This window comes from Pinus tabuliformis, chromosome X (assembly GCF_031772625.1).
Source record: "Pinus tabuliformis cultivar Carrire ecotype Pingquan chromosome X, CPIR1, whole genome shotgun sequence".
Taxonomy (NCBI): Eukaryota; Viridiplantae; Streptophyta; class Pinopsida; order Pinales; family Pinaceae; genus Pinus; species Pinus tabuliformis.
Window position 1 is genome coordinate 1,592,830,622 of NC_142308.1, and position 21,913 is coordinate 1,592,852,534.

Genomic DNA, 21,913 nt, shown 5'->3' on the forward strand with positions numbered 1-21,913 from the left:
TTGTCTTGTGTGCTAGTATTTAGTCACATATTTGTTACAATAATGGTTATTCATGTTAAGTAGATAATGTCTCTACATGAGTAGCCTTTTGGAGTTGTTTTAGGATGTTAATGGATGAGAACTATATTAACTCCAAATTTAGTATGTGGTTGAGATTTCTTTCAACTTGTTATGATTGTGATAAGGGAGTGTGTCTATCATTAGGCAAAGCCTTCATGTCTTTAGGTATGTACAATTACACTAGTGATTTAGACAATCAATATAATTGTGTGTGACAACTCTCTTATCTTATTATATTTTTATATGGTAGGAAATCCATTTGCAAGAATATAGTGAAGAATTCACAAGAAAAGGGAATGGCCTAGCATAATCAATACATAATTAAGAAAACATTCAAGGTGGCAGACAAAGTTTGGTCATATCTAAACAAAGGAGGCCTATAGGGTTATGGTAAGAAAATCAAGGCTCTATGGTATGATAATTCTGAAGTGTTGGAGAAGGTGGGTGATAATGCTAACAAACTTATTCTACCACCATATATGCACATTTACTCAATGGTGAATGTGGAAAATGGGAAACTCTATGATCCTTCCATGTTGGACCAAAAAAAGATGAGCAAATCTTACCTACCATAGAAGAGTTAGAAAGGCATAGTTAATTGAAATCCAAATAACTAGACAAGGGTAGTGTGAAAGCTAGTGAGTTGGATTAAAAGGGGACTTCTAGGAAAGGACAAATGGTACATCAGGGAGAAGGCATAAGAAAAAAAATTAACCTCATTTAGTCAAATATTTTGGGTACAAAAACCCTCCCTAAATGGTGAGATATGACATAAAATGGATAATTATATAATTTTACATTTATTTTGAGACTTTCTAGGTAATGGTTGTAGAATACATTGTATGGGTGGGTTGCACTTTGGCAATTTGAGGTTGAAAACCCCTAAAACCCATTTGAGGCATTAAATCGTCATTTTTTGAGTCAAAAATTTGTGATGTTACCTTTCAACTTCTTGATATTGTTATGCACTCAAGAAATTTCCAATAATGTGAAGATTGCCTCATTTTAAGTTCATATACAAAAGTTATACCTCCCATAAGTTGGCGTATCCTATTGAACACCATGGTATTATGTGTATGTCACATTAGCTTCCATTACTCACATATGTGGAGTTGGTCACACGAGTACTTTCAAGAATATTTAGAGGCTCCAAAAACTAAAATTAATAAAGTTATGAGGTTTGTAAAAACCCTGACCTTGACCATAGACAGTTATTATGCTATATGAAATATTGAGTTACTAGGTAAGGAAGGGTTTCGTTCTTATTTTATTTTGTATTGTTCCATAGTTTAGCATAACATATGGGAGTGAGATATTAAATCATAATAGAGGAAGAAGAAGTTCATGTAGCAACCATATTATCCATTGTGTCAATGGGAACTATACATTGAGTGTCTCTTTCTTTGTACTAGCATTTCATGATTGAAAAGAAAACTATAGAGCATTGACTTCACCTTCTAGTTTGGATTATCTTGTATTTGGTTTTCCTATGGCACATCTTGAATCCATTGTGTAGGTGGTGTGTTATTTGCATTTTAATTTCATTTTGGTTTCATTTTATTTGGTATTTTATGCATTAATCTATTATCATTAAATCTAGAATCTAAATAATACATAATATAATAATATATTTCATAATGTTGTAAGATTTGTTGTCACAAATTATTCTATTGTAATATTTGTTGAAGTTCATAGATCACAGTATCATAAGGGCTTCTTTTTAAATGGTTTAGTTTTAATTGTCATTAGGTCGTGTGCAGTGTTCACATCCCTCAAAGAATTCAAGGGTTCCTCTAAAGCTTTGACAACCTTATGGATGTAACCATCTTGACATTAGAAAAAAAAATTATAAAGTACTACTATATTTATTGTTTCTTTATGGTGGTGTTAATTTAAACAATCATTTCAAATTGCAAATCTATACTCCCAAAATAACTGTGGGGAAAAAACTAATGGGAGTTTTTAGGAATTTTAAATTGCTCTCCTAATTTAAAATTGATTTTAACAAAATCCTTGACAACCATTTCAACTAGGTCATTGAATTAAAAAGTGTTAAGCCAAGGAGATATTTCATAAGTGGACCATGCAAATATATAATAGAGGAACTAAATTCTCCCTTAGTTTGAATTTGATAGATATTAAGCCAAAACTGGGAAAATACACTTTGACCAACAAAATAATAATGTCCCAATTCATAAAGAATCCATTGATTCCTAGTAATACATGACCCTTTTTTGAATGAAAATGTGCACTTAAGCTTGGGTATCATCTCTAATTTGGGATGACAATAGGATAATCTCTCTAGGTGAACATATAAAAACTATTCTCTCTTTTAGCTTTAAACCATCCTAGTATGATGTACAAGGCTTGAGGTGCTTGTAAAAATGATCTACAATAAACTTGTAAAACATGTGTAAATACCATTCGTTCGAGAACAAAATATTAAAACCTTTAAAAAATTGGAGGAAATTGAAATAACAATAGAAAATGAAGATATGCCACCTCACCTATGGGTTCAAGAGCAAGACACTAACAAATATTACCCAAAATAATTGTAATAGAGAGAATAGTGTTGGAGGCTTAAATCCAGAAATACATGGCATAAAGCTGCAAAACAAAAAAAAGACCATAAGTATGCAAATTCAAGAAGAAACAATACCATCATCTTTAAAACTAACTTACTAAATGGAGTAGTTGTAGACAATTTTGATCAATTCAAAGAAGCTTAAAAAAACATAATTCTAAAGGATATAATGACTTATCATTAAAAAAGATCAAGCCTTAATTATGTGGAAGAAGTTAGGAGAAAAATTCAAAAATAAAAAAAAATATACCTACGTTATCAAGATGTATACCAATTTTATGGTGTAATGTTTCTTTAATGGTGATTAGTTTCAATATTCAATATCTATTATCAACAATTCATAGATTTAGACCAATTTCATTTTGTAATGTATCTTATAAAATATCAAAAATGAGCTTAGACTAATTCATTGTCTAATATCTCCAACATAATCTCAACAACAATATAATAAAAACTCGACAACTATGGTAGTGGATACACTAAAAATAATCATCAATAACCTCATATTAAAAAGCACAAGGGGGTTTTGTATCATATACGAAAATATTTGAAAAAAACTTGTTTAAAGGGGAGCCTACAAAGTATCCAATAAAGGAAGAGGTGGGAAACACTCACTAAATTGGATATTAAAAAACTCAACAATAATAATAGTGAATATACTAAAAAGAATCATCAATAAACTCATATTAAAAGCACAAGGGGGTTTTGTATCATATAAGAAAATCTTTGGAAAATCATTGTTTAAAAGGGAGCCTCCAAAGTAGCCAATAAAGGACGAGGTGGGAAACACTCGCTAAATTGGATATGAAAAAATCTTTTCAGGAAATGAACCATAAGTTAATTTATAACACTTTAAGGAAAATGAAATTAATTAGGACATATTTGGTTGAAATTTCATGTAAGTAAACCATGGATGGTGTGGAATGGTGGTCAATAGAGTTGGACGAGGTTAATTTATCACTAGTTCTCCTTGAAGCACAAGAAATAAGGGTAATGTCACCCATGCATTGGGATTATTTGGTTAAAATTAATGGTATTTAAATCAATTTTAATTTGAGGCCCATATCATCAATTTATATGTCTAAGAGTTTTAAAATTAGTCTTGATAGGAATCAAGAAGTACTGGTGATAAATATTGGGAATTATGACGCTCTTATATTGCATGCAAGAGTGGAAATTATCATCCTATGAACCATTGGGGGATACAACGTGGTTAAGAAAAGTCCAATTATACCTTTAATCAATTCCTCAGCCATCCCATTGGTTTTGCATCAACTAAATTGGGTAAGTTCATCATGTAATCCTAAATCTAGTTATTTGAGCATTGGTAGTTTTTTGTTATTTGTATGATTAGGGTTTTAATGGGTATTGAAGTTTGATTATTTTTTTATGTTCCATTTTCATAGGGTCATGTACGACCATATGTAGGGTTATGTAAAACCATATGTTTTTAATCCAATTATGGATTTAAAATCTTCACTTTTGGGAGCCATATGCGCACAAAGCTAGAAAATGTTGTCTTGTCCATGGTCGTGACTAGGTAGGTTTTTGTGCTTCTATAAGGGTGGAGATAGTGAAAATTTATTGTTTTTAGCAAGGGACATTTCCACATTATTATGGGTGGTGTTCTATGCGTAGAGTCTATGTGCTTCAATAAATTCCTAATAGTCTCGAGGGAGGAGTGGGATGCACTAATGAGGGTGACATTCCAATGCCTAAAGGTGATTAGAAAAAGGTAAGAATTGAATCTAGTTAATTTAGGATTGGGAGATGATATTAAGATGAAAATAATTGTAGGGATGTGTGAAACTTGCCAAAAGGTTGTGTTGTGGCCACCAACAACCCCCCTCCTTATTTAGTATTAGCAATAACACTAGGTAAGTGGGGACCCTTAGTAAAAAAATTCAAAAAAATTTAATTAAGGCTCATGTATTTTACTCCTTAAGAAAACATCGCATCGCGCAAAGAATCATAGGACATTTCCTTATGAGTAAAAATAATAAACTGCGAGAATGCGACGCGAATTCCATCGCATCGCATGCATTAAGAAACACTCACATTGGAAAACTTTAAAAAATCGCCGATATCTGATATGCGATATCGCATATCGCAATGTCACATGAAAAACACATAACCATTTAACGATTGTAACAATCTGCGATTTTGCGATAGCGCGATACTGCGATCCGTGATCTTGCGATAGCACGATCAAGCAACCTTGCGATAGCACATCTTAGTGAAATTTGCGGTAACGCGATACTGCGATGCGAATCGCAGAAACATTCCATCGCAGATTTTCCCCGGCTCAACATTCAAGAAAAGCTTTCCATAAACCAAAAATTGGATACACGCTTTAATGATAATTAATGAATGATATGCCAGTTGTTAATGAAATACGGTTTTGTGTTTTTCGAAGAGTCAGTTCAAGTCAGGTGGCATGTTTTTGTACATCCGTAGAGTTTAAAGCTTTCATGTCAATTTTTTTTTTATTATCATTACTCTCTCCTCATGTGTGAATTGCAGGAACGAAAAAACAGAAGTAACACAAAGCAATGTACAGGAAGCCATGAAGGAAAAGGGTAAAGTTCCAATGCTCAGAGACAGAGAAGAGATGCCCTCATAAACGGATACCGCATGCAACAGAGCTGCAGATTCACAGAACGCTGCTGAGCTATCCATTACAGATCTTTCATTCACAGTCATGGTTGAATGAGTAGTTGAACAATGCTGATATCAATAGGCGGTTTAACGTTCAAGGTCAGAAGCTCATGAAAGCAGTATTTTTACAAATTTTGAAGCTTATACCCGGTGAAGGAAAAGGCGCTAAAGACAAAAAACGCATCAGAGAGGCCCAGATCAAAGAACGGAGGCAGTTTCCTCAAAAAGCAAAGCCTCTAACTACTCAGTCACTTGTAAGCCCGGAAAACGCAAGAAAGTAAAGGCAGAAGCAATTCAAGGATTAACCAAGTGGAACTTGGATTATTATTGGGCATACACGGTAAATCCACATAGCCAGAGGATGACTCTCGAGTATATCATCGATTTTGCTGAAAAGATGGTGCCAGCTCTTACCATTTTTGTTTGCTTAGCTCAACCAAAAGTGGAAGACAGTCAGCCGACTCTACCCAGGCTAATATTGAATGCTCGCAACATTAAGGAGCAAATGCAAAAATAGTTAGATATTAGATTTAGTTTTTAGAAATAGATTTGCTTAGAAAAAGGGCGGTCATTTAAACCGTATCCTGAATCTATGTAATTAAGTTATTTAGTTAGTAGTATTTAAACCCTTCTCATGCATTTAGAGAAGGGTCCAGAAATTTATCAAAAACTTGTCCTCAGAACATGCACTTTTGCACCCTCAGAGGAGGTTTTGGTGAATGAATGGATCAAGATTTTTTGATGTTTGCATTTGATATCTGCTACTGATGTTGCACTTCTGTACTCTTAGTGGATGTTAGAGCAAGGAGAAATAAATCATTGTTGCTTGAAGCTTATGAGTAGGACTAGTCATAAATGGTACTTTTATCTCTTGACCATTTCTACTTATATGTTAAAGTGATATACAATTTTTAGTTGTTTATGTATTAGTGCATGAATGCTTGAGTTATCATTTGGCACTTTTGTACAGTGATAGCTATTTATTTATGCCTAAAGTATGAATAGCTCATTATGCGATATGCTTTTCACAACTGTTTCCTTTAACTTTTTATGCGAAGTGGTTCATCTTGATTGATTTCCTTTCTTATAATCGCTGAATGATCTTTATTACCAGTTTTTATTTGAAATCTCTTTAGATCGCATAATAGAAGAATTACATCCCGGATTAGTATAGATTTAGATGTTCTATTTATTAGATTACAATAGCATAGAATTAGATTAAAGTTTGAATTAGAATATCTTAGATAGGAACTGTTAGATCAGCAACATCAAATTCTACACACACACACTCATAGATTGGGAAACTGGTCCCATTATCCCCAGTCGGACCCGCTATACCAAACGGATAAGGAGCTGCCGACCAAGGTCCGGACCGGGCGGGTATCCCCCTTGTTGTCGACCCGATTTTTGGGGCTTCAACATATTTGGCGCTAGGAGGGCCTGAACTATGAATGGCAAGTAAATCCAAATCTGAATACCATTCTGAGAGTAAATCACCCTCATCATCTCCCTCGACTTCTCCATTACATTTAAATCCAGAGTCAGAAGTTGCTCGAGTATCAACCGCTGCTACACACCCTGATATTTCAGAACAATCTACTGTTGAACTTCTTGAAGTCGAATCCCTGATTCACAAACTTCAACGATTTTCCATTTCTCCTCAGAGGTCTGATAAATCTCAAGGCAGCGTGACTTCGCAGTACAACCCTGCTCATCCCCTGACTAGGCTAAAGAGTGAAAAGTTTGGCGTCCAGCCAACCGAATTACCTCTTCCCACTAGGAAAAGAGCGAGGAAATCACCTAAAGAGTCTGACAGTGAGACTCTTTCGTCAACATCATCCATCTCAACTACTTCACCGCGAAGTCAACCATCCACACCTCCACTCCAGATCATCGTCCATCCGTCCATTGGAACCCCCACAACCCCTCTTCAATCATCTACAATCGTAGTATCCTCATCCTCCCAGCCGCAGGGATCATCTTCTGCACTTTCCTCTGTTAGCAGTTCAACAATGGCCCAGTCTCCATGGAATAACCCTGGGGCAGTCTTAATGCCTGCACCCTTGAGTCAAATACCGGCCCATCCTGAGAAATGGCTGCCTAAATTCAATCCTGAGGCAGGCATGCTAGCAGAAGAGCACATAAACAACTTCATGCTTTCCATTAATCTCAATGGGGTTACTAATGAAGATGTTGTTGTTCGGCTTTTTCCTTATACACTGCAAGGAACAGCCGGGTCATGGTACTTTTCATTACCCTCCGGATCCATCAGAAGTTGGGACATCTTTCAGGAGCAATTCCTGACCAAGTTTGGTGATGACAGGTCTACGGCAATGTTAATCAATGACCTATCCAATCTTAAAGCCAAAACTAGAGAGCCTATCAAGGATTTCAATTTACGTTTCAACAAAATTCCTACTGCTTCCCAGCCCAGCGAAGAAGTACGATGTGAATGGTATATCACCGCTCTACCATCAAACATAGCAATCTTTGTGGACAAGGCCAATAAAACGGCCCTAGTCGAGAACATGAAGGAAGCAATAGCGGTAGAGAAACAAATAATAGCCCTGGAAAAGAAATCCGCGATAGAGGAACGTAAATCCAAAAAAGTCACCTTCAAGGAAGACTCCAAGAAGAAACAAGCAAAAGATCCATTTGATTTGGAAGGATTGCAGAAAGTTCTAAAGACCATGTCCAATGAAATGGTCGACATAAAAAAGCAAGTAGCAGAAACTTCTTCAAAAAAGCCCTACAGAGCTTTTAAAAGAGGTCCTTCAACGAATGCAAAGCCACCCAATGCCATTTCAAATGTTGAATCCGAGGAAGAGGAAGAGGAAATTGGCACTGAAGGGCAGACTGATGACGAAGAATTTGTGGAATTACAAGGAATGTGGGATTTCATCCTCCCACAAGAAGAAGATCAAGAAGTATTTCCAGTTAGCATACGAAGTAAAAATCAGATTGATCCTCCCCAAACTACCCCTAAGCCGAAGAGCGCAAGCTCTGCAACAAAGGATAAAGTCGCAACAAAGAAAACGACATCTAAAGCGACTCAAACCAGCCCAGTCCAAACAGATGAAACGACTCCATCGAAAACACTGATAATGTCAGATGAAATGGAGTACAATATTATTGAAGACATGAAGAAGACTAGGGCTAACATCACCCTTTACGAACTGAGCAAGTTGAAACATCAACAGAAGATAATGATGAAATAATTACATGCCATGCCAGTTGCACCTTTGCCTGCCGCTGTACTTTCTCAAGCTTCCCATAACATGGGAAGACCTCCAACTAAAGCGATCAATAAGATTGATCCAAATGACATCGCTCTGATTGGAGGAAGATCAAGATCTCATACTCCCCTGTTTCTCCTTACTTATGAAATCTTCAATAAAAATGTGCACAATTGTTTGGTAGATTCCGGTGCTTCATCGAATATTTTACCCAAATCTATATGTGCCAAGTTAAATTTTCAACCACAGAAATCCGCAGTCCGCATAGTTTAGCTAGATCGATCTCAAGTCGAAGTGATTGGTGAACTAAATCAAGTAACCATAAGGTTGTCATCCAACCCGAAGGTATGTCAGGTTATTGACATTCTAGTTGCCGATATCCCAGAATTCTATGGCTTAATTCTTAGCAGGGATTGGTCAGAAAAACTCCATGGATACTTCGCAACCGACTGGTCGCACATGTGGCTGCCCTACAATGGTAAACCGAATCAAATAAAAGTTGAACGAGAGCTACACTAGAAGTACATAGTAACGGAGTTAGAGGGAGAAAATGAACCAGTAGCGTATAACAGTAGCATTATTGGCAATTACTCGGTAGATTATTTCCTTGGAAATTTCAATGCTCACGCATCACCCTATTTAGAACACTCTGTTTTGTCCCAAGTCGAAAATTTTTCTCGAACTGATAGTTCGAAATGTATCAATTTTTTAGATAAACCTGTAAATAAATCTTTGTTTTGGAAATTATTTTTTGATGGTTCTAGATCTAACTAAGGAGCAGGAGCAGGATGCATTTTGATTAGTCCAGAAGGAGATAAAATCATGCTCACATGCAGACTCGAATTCGATTGCACAAACAATATAGCAGAATATGAGGCTTTGGTTCAAGGCCTGTACAAAGCAATCGGGTTAGACGTCAAGTATCTTCAAGTTTTTGGAGACTCTGAGATTGTGGTTAAACAGGTACGTAACACTATACATTGCTTATCAGGTCATTTAAAACATTATCAATCCTTAGTACAAGATTTGACTGAGCATTTCATAGCGTTTAATATCTCTTCAATCCCCAGACTCCAAAACGCAAGTGCAGACCTTTTGGCTAACGTAGCTTCTAAGCTTATTCCGTCTGAAGATTTTAGTCCAGATAGATTCTCAATAGAATTAATCTTTAGACCATCCATTCCTGACAACATCACAAATTGGAGAGTATTCAATCACGATCCTGATATCGTAAATTTCCTCACGTCTGAAGGATCCTACTCCAATCAAATAATTGACGAAGACCAACATGATCGACTATTGCAACAAAATAGCACTAATAATGCTATACCTAAGTCGGTGGTCAAGTTAGAAGACTTGTACGATTTCAAAGATCAGTTTAAGAGGTCTACCAATTCAAAACTCCAAAGTTCAACCTTGAACTACGAATTAGTAAACCTAGGGACCGATGCTAAACCACAAAACATTAATCTAGGCCTCGGCCTAGCCCCTGAAGAGAAACTAGTGTATATTCGTCTTTTGAGACAATATAAAAATGTTTTTTCCTGGAATTATGATGAGTTGAAAACATACGACACTTCCATCATCCAGCATACTATTCCCATGATCGATAATGAAAAACCTGTCCAACAAAAGCTGAGAAAGATCCACCCTAATTTAGAAAATCAGATAAAAACTGAGCTCAATAAGTTATTGAAAGCCAGGATAATCTTTCCCGTCAGACATTCCAAATGGGTCTCCAATATGGTACATGTTAGAAAGAAAAACAGAGATATTAGGATTTGCATTGACTTTCGGAACCTTAACAAAGCCTGTCAAAAAGATAATTTTCCTCTTCAAATAAATCAGATGTCCCTGAACCTACAGATGAAAGAAAGCAAATAATAACTAATCTAACTAGGGTGGAGTTAAAAGATCTAAAAGATCTAGATCAGTTTGGCTCAGATTTTATGGCAAAAGTTTTTAAAGCGAGCTTAAATAATGATCCTACTCAAAAAGTTGCTTTCTTATCAAAATTGCCTGGAAATTTAGGAGACATGATTATGAAAGATATTGAAGTTCAAAATAAAAAGATTGAACAAATCTATTGGATAGATCTCCTATTTAGATGTCAAGAAAAAGTCAAATATTTGTGCTGGCAAAAACAGGTTCATAATGTTTCTCCAAATCTGAATGTTTGTCGTTCTGTATTATCCTGGACCCCCTTCAGAAAAAGAAGAACAAAAAAGTATGGTAAATACAGACCAAAAAGAGTTGTAAATCCCAAAAGACCATTCAGAAAATTCAGATATGTTAAAAAGAGGAAACAACCAAAAAGAGATAATGCTTGCTTCATATGTAAGCAAGAAGGACATTTTGCTCGAAAATGCCCAAAGAGTTCCTCTAATAAATTGAAAGCCTGTTTTGAGATTGATGAATTTGCAGATAATTGGTCAGTAGTCGATTCCAATGATGAAGTATCTGATGTATATATTTTGACTGATGCTTCATTATCTGACACTGAATCTCTTAATGATGTCAGCCAAAAGATGAATGTTTGTTTCTCTGGTTTTGAAAGTGAACCAAGTGAATTTGAACATGATGATGAGAATCATTATAGTGATGAGACAGATACCGAAGACTTTACAGAAGAATACTCAGATAGTTCTTCTATTGAAACTGTTACTATAACAGACTTAAAGGACTCATTTCCCAGTTTAAATTCCTTGCCTCCACAACCACCTGTGAGTTCTTTCTGCCCATATCCTAAAACAGTTGCGTCTTCATCATCATCACTCCCTGTAAATAGTTCCATTTTAGATGAAGAAAATGCTTTTCTCAAAAAGATGGTCAAATCCAATAATCTTTTGTACATTCCAGTTGAAGTTCAAGTCCGTGGTGAATGGATTAGTGTTGATGCGTTCATTGATACTGGTGGTTCCAATAATCTTGCCCGACCATCTCTTTTCAAAGGATTATGGAAACCTTTGCAGCATATTATTGTTTCAGAAACTATTGGTGGATCTGTTAACCTTACCCATTATGTAGATAACATTTCTTTGAAACTTGGGGGGGTTACTATTAAAATCTCTGCTATTCAGCACTATGATGCTTCGGCAAGTCTATTTTTAGGCATGCCATTTATTAATTCAATACTGCCAGTAACAATAAGTGAGGACAAAATCATTTGTAATGTTAAGAAGAAAGCAGTAGCAGTTCCAAGATTAAAAATGGCAAATTCCGAAGCCAGAAGAGAGCAGAGCCAGAAGAAAGTAGGTTCCAGAAAAACCAAAAATGAGTCTCATGATTGGAAAGAAGTATTAATGATGTATGAGGCTAAATCACAACCTACTCAGAAAGCTAATAGAGATCATAATTGGTCTTCTGAACAAATCAGTCTATATGAGGAATTGTTAAAGTGATGTTCAAACAACCCTCAGGCATTTTGGACTACAGAAAGTCCTAAACAAGAAATTACTACATTGCATGATAATGGGGTAACCGGTAAATTGATACCATGCACCCCTGCTGAAGAAAAAGAAATGAGAAAGCAGATTCAAGAATTGTTAGATCTTCAGTTGATTGAAAGAAGTGAATCTCATTACTCCTATTCTGCATTCCTTGTCAGGAATCATTCAGAAATTGTTCATGGAAAAGATAGGACGGTTATTAACTACAAGCCCTTAAATGCAATAACAAAAGGTTTTAACTATCCTATGCCTAGACAGGAAACCATTATGCAAAAAATTCAAGGAAGTAAGATATTTAGCAAATTTGACATGAAATCAGGCTATTATCAGATTCAAATTGCAGAAGAAGATCGCCATAAAACTGCCTTCACATGTCCTGCAGGTTTCTTCCAGTGGAAAGTTGTTCCTTTCGGATTGAAGAATGCTCCTTCCTTCTCTCAGAGAAGAATGGATCATATCTTCAGTAAATATGATTTTATTGTTGTATATATTGATGATATTCTTGTACATAGCTCAGATTTAGAATCTTATTTAAAACACTTGCAAATATTTCTTGAAGAAGCCAAGGCACATGGTCTTGCTTTGTTGGAAAAGAAAATGATCCTCTTTCAAGAAAATGTTGATTTTCTTGGAATCCATATCAGTAATGGGAAAATTCAGATGCAGCCGCATGTTTTAACAAAATTGTCTGAATTCCCTGATCAGTTGATAGATAAACACATGATTCAGAGATTCATAGGGATTTTAAATTATGTACATAAATATATCCCAAATCTCTCTGAAAAAACTTCTCCAATTCGACAATATATTAATGGTGGCTGGTCAGATGAAGCTACTACATCGGTTCAGTTTCTTAAGAAAGAATGCCAAAATCTTCCAGCATTAAAACCGCCAGGTAATGGATTTCTGATTTTACAAACAGATGCTTCAGATAATTTTTGGGTAGCTACACTTCTTGAAAAAAGAGGAGAGGGAGAAGAGATTGAAGAAGTTCTTTGTGCATATGCCTCGGGAGAATTCCAGAAACATTAAAAAGGTTATTTTCCTGCAGAAAAAGAAACCCTTGCTATTTTCAATGGAATTCAGAAATTTGAAATCTATCTTGCCCCTGCAAAATTCTTAATTCGTACTGATTCCATGAATTTTAAATACTTCCTAAATGCAAAGATTTCAAAACAGTTAGCTCGTGGAAGATTGTTAGCTTGGCAAATGTGGTTTCAAATGTATGAATTTGATGTCGAATGGATCCCAGGAAATTCTAACTTTTTGGCAGATGCTTTAACAAGAGAAATGAATAAGGTTCATGTACACAAACAGAGTATGTTTGATATTTCAGGTAAATCTGCTTCTGATGATAATTTTGAGACTTTTGTATAGCGTTTCAAAATTCTAGAATTACTCTTATCTGATATTGTTGAAGAAATAAAAAAGGTAGTTGGTCTGCGATTAAGAAGAAATCAATGGATTCAACGTTGCCATGCATGGCAGCACAAAAATGTTGGTATTTTTCTGAATCTTGATGAAGAATTGGTGAAGGTTTATCCTCTGCCAAATTTAAAGGTGAAGGTCTATTTCAAATTACTTGACAACACTTGGGACAATCACTTTACAGATGCTATGATACAAGTTTTCAGAATTCTGAATTATTATCAAATAATCGGGGGAATAGATTTTTCAGTGGCTGTATATGTTTCGGCAAAAATGTTGGACCTTGAAGAAATTAATATGAATAGAGGAGTTCAAAATTTCTTAAAATCTTTACGGATTCCTGATTTATTTGAAGAATTGGATGCCGCCTTTCTATAATAGCCTGATGAAAACTTTGTATCCACAGATTCTTTTCCACAGTATGAATTGTTTCAGCCTTTTGCTGATTGGGAGATAAAGAATGGCAGATGTCAAAAGAAAGTTCAACTCAGAGCATCCCAGTGCGTTATGAGAACTCTCCAGTACCTCAGAACTTTTACAGAACCTTGGGACTATAAGAGTATGGAATTCTGTAATCCAATAGAGCCTAATCTATTTGCACAAATGTATGGTACAGATAGTGTGCTAGAATCCACATTGGCAGAAAACCCAGAGCAGATAAAAAGGGTTTCTATGTGGCTTCAAGAATTCCATTCATTAAAATTACCAGAAAAAATCTCAATGATTAAAACACTGGAGCCGATGCAAGGAAAACATGGAGTGTTACGATTAATTATTAATCAAAAGGCATTAATAACAATCAGTGTCTCATTAGGAAGTTGGACAGAAGATTCTGTATGTCTTATCAATCTGCTATTATCAAACAGGGTATGTTCATCAATGATATTTGAAGTTGGATGCAAGATCAAGGACACGTCAGTCATCAGTGCAAATTATGGGTGCAAGCAACCATCGAACAGTCAGTCAGTATGTTTCAAATTTTCAGATGGGATTTGTTAGATGGGGTTGAGTTGGCAGTGCAGTCCTTGCCAGACTTTAGAAAAAGTAAAAAAGATTCTTTTCTTGGAATTGAAATTGATCCATTTGCATATGTGAACAGATGGAATAAAGATGATTATCTCTTTCCATCAAAGAGCCTACGGAAAACTGCAGATTCAATAAGATTTTCTTATGACACAGGACAAAGTTCACATGCACCAAAAAAAGAAGCATCTTCAATAGCAATCCATGACTCAAAAGGAAAAGCAAAAGTGGACAAAGAAAAAGAAACCGTATTTGTCGATGTTTATCAAGATGCTCAGGTACAAAACGACCCCACTTGGGAGAAAGAATATCTATCGTGGCTTACATCTTCCTGGGAAAAGCCACAAGACATATTGTGAAAACTAACATATTCATGGGAAAGGGAAAAGACTCCACCTGATTCAGATTTTGAACTAGATTATGATACTGATTAAAAGTTGTCCCCACTCAGATAGTGCGCTTGCTTTATTTTGTAATAGTAAATTGCATTATTGTACCCAAGAATATTTGAGTAGACACTGTCATGACTAAGTAATGTCAGACAAGGACCCTCATCTATTCTCAAATGTATTATAAATAAGTGTGTGATAGTTAGTCTAGGCACGGTTTTTGTTTGAGTTGTGTGTGAGTGTTTGAGTTGTAATCGGAAGCTCTCAAAGATTAGAGGCTAGACAAGCTCTTGACTTGAGACTATCTATGGTGTGTAATCTTATTTTGAATTAATATTGAAGCCTGCTCGGCCGCCAGTCTGAGGACTGTTTGTTTCCAAGATCATCTGAGTTGTTGAGATTGTAAGGCGTGTTGGAGAAGCGAAAGGGAGTCGCGCAGTCCACGCATATCTCTGGTTGATGTGAGGAAGTTTTGAGTCCAGCGTCCACTTCAAAGGTTCAAGTAAGTTACTAAGTCCATTATCTTATGAAGTCCGTCTAATATTGGTATCAGAGCCCTGTTCTAGTCCTGAGATTCTGCGAGTTCGTTGTTGTTCAAATGGCTAATCTCTTATGCTCATTTTCTTCAATAGATAGAAAAGTAATCAATGAAGTTTCTTCTAGATCTGCTGAGTCTGAAACAAATGAAAATGAAAATCATGAGATAGTAGAAGATCCGTCCAAATGGACTCCTCCTGCTTTACATGCTACAGATATCTATAAACTTCCCATGACCTTTGTTCTGAAGCGAAAAACCTTTCTGAAAGAAGTAGAAATAACTATAAAAATCTCTGGACCTTCTACCCAAATTCTGGCGTTAAACTTGTTTTCTTGATGATGAAATTAAAAAATTTCGTCAGTATGCAAAAGAGGGAAAGTATTTTTATCTTCATTTTGGAGGTATAAGGATAGGCCTTGCACCATTGTTTCGTCATGGAATAAACACACCTTGCATTGCTGAGTTATTTGATACTCGCCATCAGAATTATAATCATGCTAGGATTGGTACTATTATGGGAAACCTGTCAACAGGTTTCCAATATGGGACAATCTATCCCGACTATGCCATTAGCCTGAATGATGTACACTTAAAAGATTGTTGGAAATTGTTAACTGGGGTAAAAGGGTTAACCATGGCAGAAGAAAGTGAATATCTTTTTGTAATAGGACAAGCTTCATTTCGGCTTACCAACACTACACATCCAAAGCTTAAACAACTGTATTGAAAGATTGTGTAACTGTTGGTTTATCTAATGCCCAAGTTGAGGGTGTATTGTATGACCCCACTGAGTTACCTGGAAATTGGTATTTCCAATATAAATCCACAGCTGATGAGAAGAAGCCTGAACTAAAAGTAAAACGAGTTGCTATTGATAATGGCCAAGTAAAATTGATTCCTCCAAGGCCAAAAGTACCTTGTCCAATTACCAGGCAGAAAAGATATGTGTTCCCTATTGCTCCAACTGAGGTTTCGTCAAGTAGTCATGATTTTTCTACCATTCAAGAAGCCAGTCATAATGAGCCTGTATTGTCATCTACTGAATTGTACATACTAGAGTCTAAACCATTTTTACCCACTGTAAATAAGATGCATTGTATAGGTTATTTTCCTCCTGTTGAAGAATGGCAATATGCCAATCGTAGATTTGTCAAGGGTGGCAAATGGCCTCCTTGTACAAAGTTTTGTACTACTTCTTCATCCTCTCGACAACCTGCTACTCGTGCAGATTGTGCTCCATTGATTGAGCATAATGCTCAAAACACAAATGATCTTGATCAAACATATCAGATCGGAAATTATCTGACTACATGGTGCGCCCATGCAGAAGAAGTTTTAGATGATTTGGGATGCCAAAGTGAATTAATTCTGGCTAATCTTAAACTTCTACATGATGAGAAAACAGCCGATCGGCAACACAGAGAAGAAAGAGAGAGAAGAAGAAGAGAAAAGAAGAAAAAGGAATCACAACCTCCAAAGTTTTCTAAAACTATGGAAATTCCATAGAAATGGGAAACTAGTGATTCCTAAGAAGATGTAGCTGAGTCTAGTAGTAGCCAAATTGGTTTCAGAATAGACAAGCCAAAGTCAACCACAGTTCACAGAAATAAAAGTGAATTGGCTACTTTTGAAAATGCTGCTACTCTATTTCCATCATTCATAATGCCCTCCCTGCAGAAAGCTAATATGTATAAAGAACCAAAATATCCAAGAGTAGAAGAGGATCTATTTGCTACTAATTCATCTGGATATGTTCTAGATTTGGATAAATCTAAAAATCCAGCTGAATCAATCAGAATATGGATTGGTGCTTTGTACCAAATGCAAGTAGTGTCCAAATTGGATAATTTCTCAATCTTCTTGCTAGCAGAAAAATGTATGGCAGGTATTGTGTGGGATTGGTGGATGGCTGGTTCAAATGAAGAAAGACAGAATGTTGCAGCATTGGGTCTAGCTACTTTAGAAGTTTTGTTATTTACCCAATTTGTCCCTGAACCTACAGATGAAAGAAAGCAAATAATAACTGATCTAACTAGGATGGAGTTAAAAGATCTAAAAGATCTAGATCAGTTTGGCTCAGATTTTATGGCAAAAGTTTTTAAAGCGAGCTTAAATAATGATCCTACTCAAAAAGTTGCTTTCTTATCAAAATTGCCTAGGAAATTTAGGAGACATGATTATGAAAGATATTGAAGTTCAAAATAAAAAGATTGAACAAATCTATTGGATAGATCTCCTATTTAGATGTCAAGAAAAAGTCAAATATTTGTGCTGGCAAAAACAGGTTCATAATGTTTCTCCAAATCTGAATGTTTGTTGTTCTATATTACCCTGGACCCCCTTCAGAAAAAGAAGAACAAAAAAGTATGGTAAATACAGACCAAAAAGAGTTGTAAATCCCAAAAGACCATTCAGAAAATTCAGATATGTTAAAAAGAGGAAACAACCAAAAAGAGATAATGCTTGCTTCATATGTAAGCAAGAAGGACATTTTTCTCGAAAATGCCCAAAGAGTTCCTCTAATAATTTGAAAGCCTGTTTTGAGATTGATGAATTTGCAGATAATTGGTCAGTAGTCGATTCCAATGATGAAGTATCTGATGTATATATTTTGACTGATGCTTCATTATCTGACACTGAATCTCTTAATTATGTCAGCCAAAAGATGAATGTTTGTTTCTCTGGTTTTGAAAGTGAACCAAGTGAATTTGAACATGATGATGAAAATCATTATAGTGATGAGACAGATACCGAAGACTTTACAGAAGAATACTCAGATAGTTCTTCTATTGAAACTGTTATTATAGCAGACTTAAAGGACTCATTTCCCAGTTTAAATTCCTTGCCTCCACAACCACCTGTGAGTTCTTTCTGTCCATATCCTAAAACAGTTGCGTCTTCATCATCATCACTCCCTGTAAATAGTTCTGTTTTAGATGAAGAAAATGCTTTTCTCAAAAAGATGGTCAAATCCAATAATCTTTTGTACATTCCAGTTGAAGTTCAAGTCCGTGGTGAATGGATTAGTGTTGATGCTTTCATTGATACTGGTGGTTCCAATAATCTTGCCCGACCATCTCTTTTCAAAGGATTATGGAAACCTTTGCAGCATATTATTGTTTCAGAAACTATTGGTGGATCTGTTAACCTTACCCATTATGTAGATAACATTTCTTTGAAACTTGGGGGGGTTACTATTAAAATCTCTGCTATTCAGCACTATGATGCTTCGACAAGTCTATTTTTAGGCATGCCATTTATTAATTCAGTACTGCCAGTAACAATAAGTGAAGACAAAATCATTTGTAATGTTAAGAAGAAAGCAGTAGCAGTTCCAAGATTAACAATGGAAAATTCCGAAGCCAGAAGAGAGCAGAGCCAGAAGAAAGTAGGTTCCAGAAAAACCAAAAACGAGTCTCATGATTGGAAAGAAGTATTAATGATGTATGAGGCTAAATCACAACCTACTCAGAAAGCTAATAGAGATCCTAATTGGTCTTCTGAACAAATCAGTCTACATGAGGAATTGTTAAAGTGTTGTTCAAACAACCCTCAGGCATTCTGGACTACAGAAAGTCCTAAACAAGAAATTACTACATTGCATGATAATGGGGTAACCGGTAAATTGATACCATGCACCCCTGCTAAAGAAAAAGAAATGAGAAAGCAGATTCAAGAATTGTTATATCTTCAGTTGATTGAAAGAAGTGAATCTCATTACTCCTGTTCTGCATTCCTTGTCAGGAATCATTCAGAAATTGTTCGTGGAAAAGATAGGATGGTTATTAACTACAAGCCCTTAAATGCAATAACAAAAAGTTTTAATTATCCTATGCCTAGACAGGAAACCATTATGCAAAAAATTCAAGGAAGTAAGATTTTTAGCAAATTTGACATGAAATCAGGCTATTATCAGATTCAAATTGCAGAAGAAGATCGCCATAAAACTGCCTTCACATGTCCTGCAGGTTTCTTCCAGTGGAAAGTTGTTCCTTTCGGATTGAAGGATGCTCCTGCCTTCTTTCAGAGAAGAATGGATCATATCTTCAGTAAATATTATTTTATTGTTGTATATATTGATGATATTCTTGTACATAGCTCAGATTTAGAATCTCATTTAAAACACTTGCAAATATTTCTTGAAGAAGCCAAGGCACATGGTCTTGCTTTGTTGGAAAAGAAAATGATCCTCTTTCAAGAAAATGTTGATTTTCTTGGAATCCATATCAGTAATGGGAAAATTCAGATGCAGCCGCATGTTTTAACAAAATTGTCTGAATTCCCTGATCAGTTAACAGATAAACACATGATTCAGAGATTCATAGGGATTTTAAATTATGTACATAAATATATCAAAAATCTCTCTGAAAAAACTTCTCCAATTCAACAATATATTAATGGTGTCTGGTCAGATGAAGCTACTACAACGGTTCAGTTGCTTAAGAAAGAATGCCAAATTCTTCCAGCATTAAAACCGCCAGGTAATGGATTTCTGATTTTACAAACAGATGCTTCAGATAATTTTTGGGCAGCTACACTTCTTGAAAGAAGAGGAGAGGGAGAAGAGATTGAAGAAGTTCTTTGTGCATATGCCTCGGGAGAATTCCAGAAACATCAAAAAGGTTATTTTCCTGCAGAAAAAGAAACCCTTGCTATTTTCAATGGAATTCAGAAATTTGAAATCTATCTTGCCCCTGCAAAATTCTTAATTCGTACTGATTCCATGAATTTTAAATACTTCCCAAATGCAAAGATTTCAAAATAGTTAGCTCGTGGAAGATTGTTAGCTTGGCAAATGTGGTTTCAAATGTATGAATTTGATGTCTAATGGATCCCAGGAAATTCTAACTTTTTGGCAGAAGCTTTAACAAGAGAAATGAATAAGGTTCATGTACACAAACAGAGTATGTTTGATATTTCAGGTAAATCTGCTTCTGACGATAATTTTGAGACTTTTGTACAGCGTTTCAAAATTCTAGAATTTCTCTTATCGATCTTGTTGAAGAAATAAAAAAGGTAGTTGGTCTGCGATTAAGAAGAAATCAATGGATTCAACGTTGCCAGGCATGGCAGCACAAAAATGTTGGTATTTTTCTGAATCTTGATGAAGAATTGGTGAAGGTTTATCCTCTGCCAAATTTAAAGGTGAAGGTCTATTTCAAATTACTTGACAACACTTGGGACAATCACTTTACAGATGCTATGATACAAGTTTTCAGAATTCTGAATTATTATCAAATAATCGGGGGAATAGATTTTTCAGTGGCTGTATATGTTTCGGCAAAAATGTTGGACCTCGAAGAAATTAATATGAATAGAGGAGTTCAAAATTTCTTAAAATCTTTACGGATTCCTGACTTATTTGAAGAATTGGATGCCGCCTTTCTACAACAGCCTGATGAAAACTTTGTATCCACAGATTCTTTTCCACAGTATGAATTGTTTCAGCCTTTTGCTGATTGGGAGATAAAGAATGGCAGATGTCAAAAGAAAGTTCAACTCAGAGCATCCCAGTGCGTTATGAGAACTCTCCAGTATCTCAGAACTTTTACAGAACCTGGGGACTATCAGAGTATGGAATTCCGTAATCCAATAGAGCCTAATCCGTTTGCACAAATGTATGGTACGAATAGTGTGCTAGAATCCACATTGGCGGAAAACCCAGAGCAGATAAAAAAGGTTTCTATGTGGCTTCAAGAATTCCATTCATTAAAATTACTAGAAAAAATCTCAATGATTAAAACACTGGAGCCGATGCAAGGAAAACATGGAGTGTTACGATTAATTATTAATCAAAAGGCATTAATAACAATCAGTGTCTCATCAGGAAGTTGGACAGAAGATTCTGTATGTCTTATAAATCTGCTATTATCAAACAGGGTATGTTCATCAATGATATTTGAAGTTGGATGGCAAGATCAAGGACACGTCAGTCATCAGTGCAAATTATGGGTGCAAGCAGCCATCGAACAGTCAGTCAGTATGTTTCAAATTTTCAGATGGGATTTGTTAGATGGGGTTGAGTTGGCAGTGCAGTCCTTGCCAGACTTTAGAAAAAGTAAAAAGGATTCTTTTCTTGTTATTGAAATTGATCCATTTGCATATGTGAACAGATGGAAAAAAGATGATTATCTCTTTCCATCAAAGAGCCTACGGAAAACTGCAGATTCAATAAGATTTTCTTATGACACAGGACAAAGTTCACATGCACACAAAAAGAAGCATCTTCAATAGCAATCCATGACTCAAAAGGAAAAGCAAAAGTGGACGAAGAAAAAGAAACCGTATTTGTCGATGTTTATCAAGATGCTCAGGTACAAAACGACCCCACTTGGGAGAAAGAATATCTATCGTGGCTTACATCTTCCTGGGAAAAGCCACAAGACATATTGTCAAAACTGACATATTCATGGGAAAGGGAAAAGACTCCACCTGATTCAGATTTTGAACTAGATTATGATACTGATTAAAAGTTGTCGGCACTCAGATAGTGCGCTTGCTTTATTTTGTAATAGTAAATTGCATTATTGTACCCGAGAATATTTGAG

General features: G+C 35.7%; 1 protein-coding gene across 2 annotated transcripts in view; it reads right to left on the reverse strand.

Annotated features, from left to right (window-relative positions):
* Positions 1 to 2,177: 2,177 nt before the first annotated feature.
* Positions 2,178 to 21,913, reverse strand: part of LOC149146114 (GDSL esterase/lipase At5g45910-like) — a 76,623-nt gene continuing 56,887 nt past the window's right edge. For both annotated transcript variants that reach the window (XM_089448172.1, XM_089448171.1), the window contains exon 6: positions 2,178 to 2,667. In XM_089448172.1, coding sequence (XP_089304298.1) covers positions 2,568 to 2,667 — 100 coding nt within the window. In that variant the 3' untranslated portion in view covers positions 2,178 to 2,567. The remainder of the gene's footprint in view (positions 2,668 to 21,913) is intronic.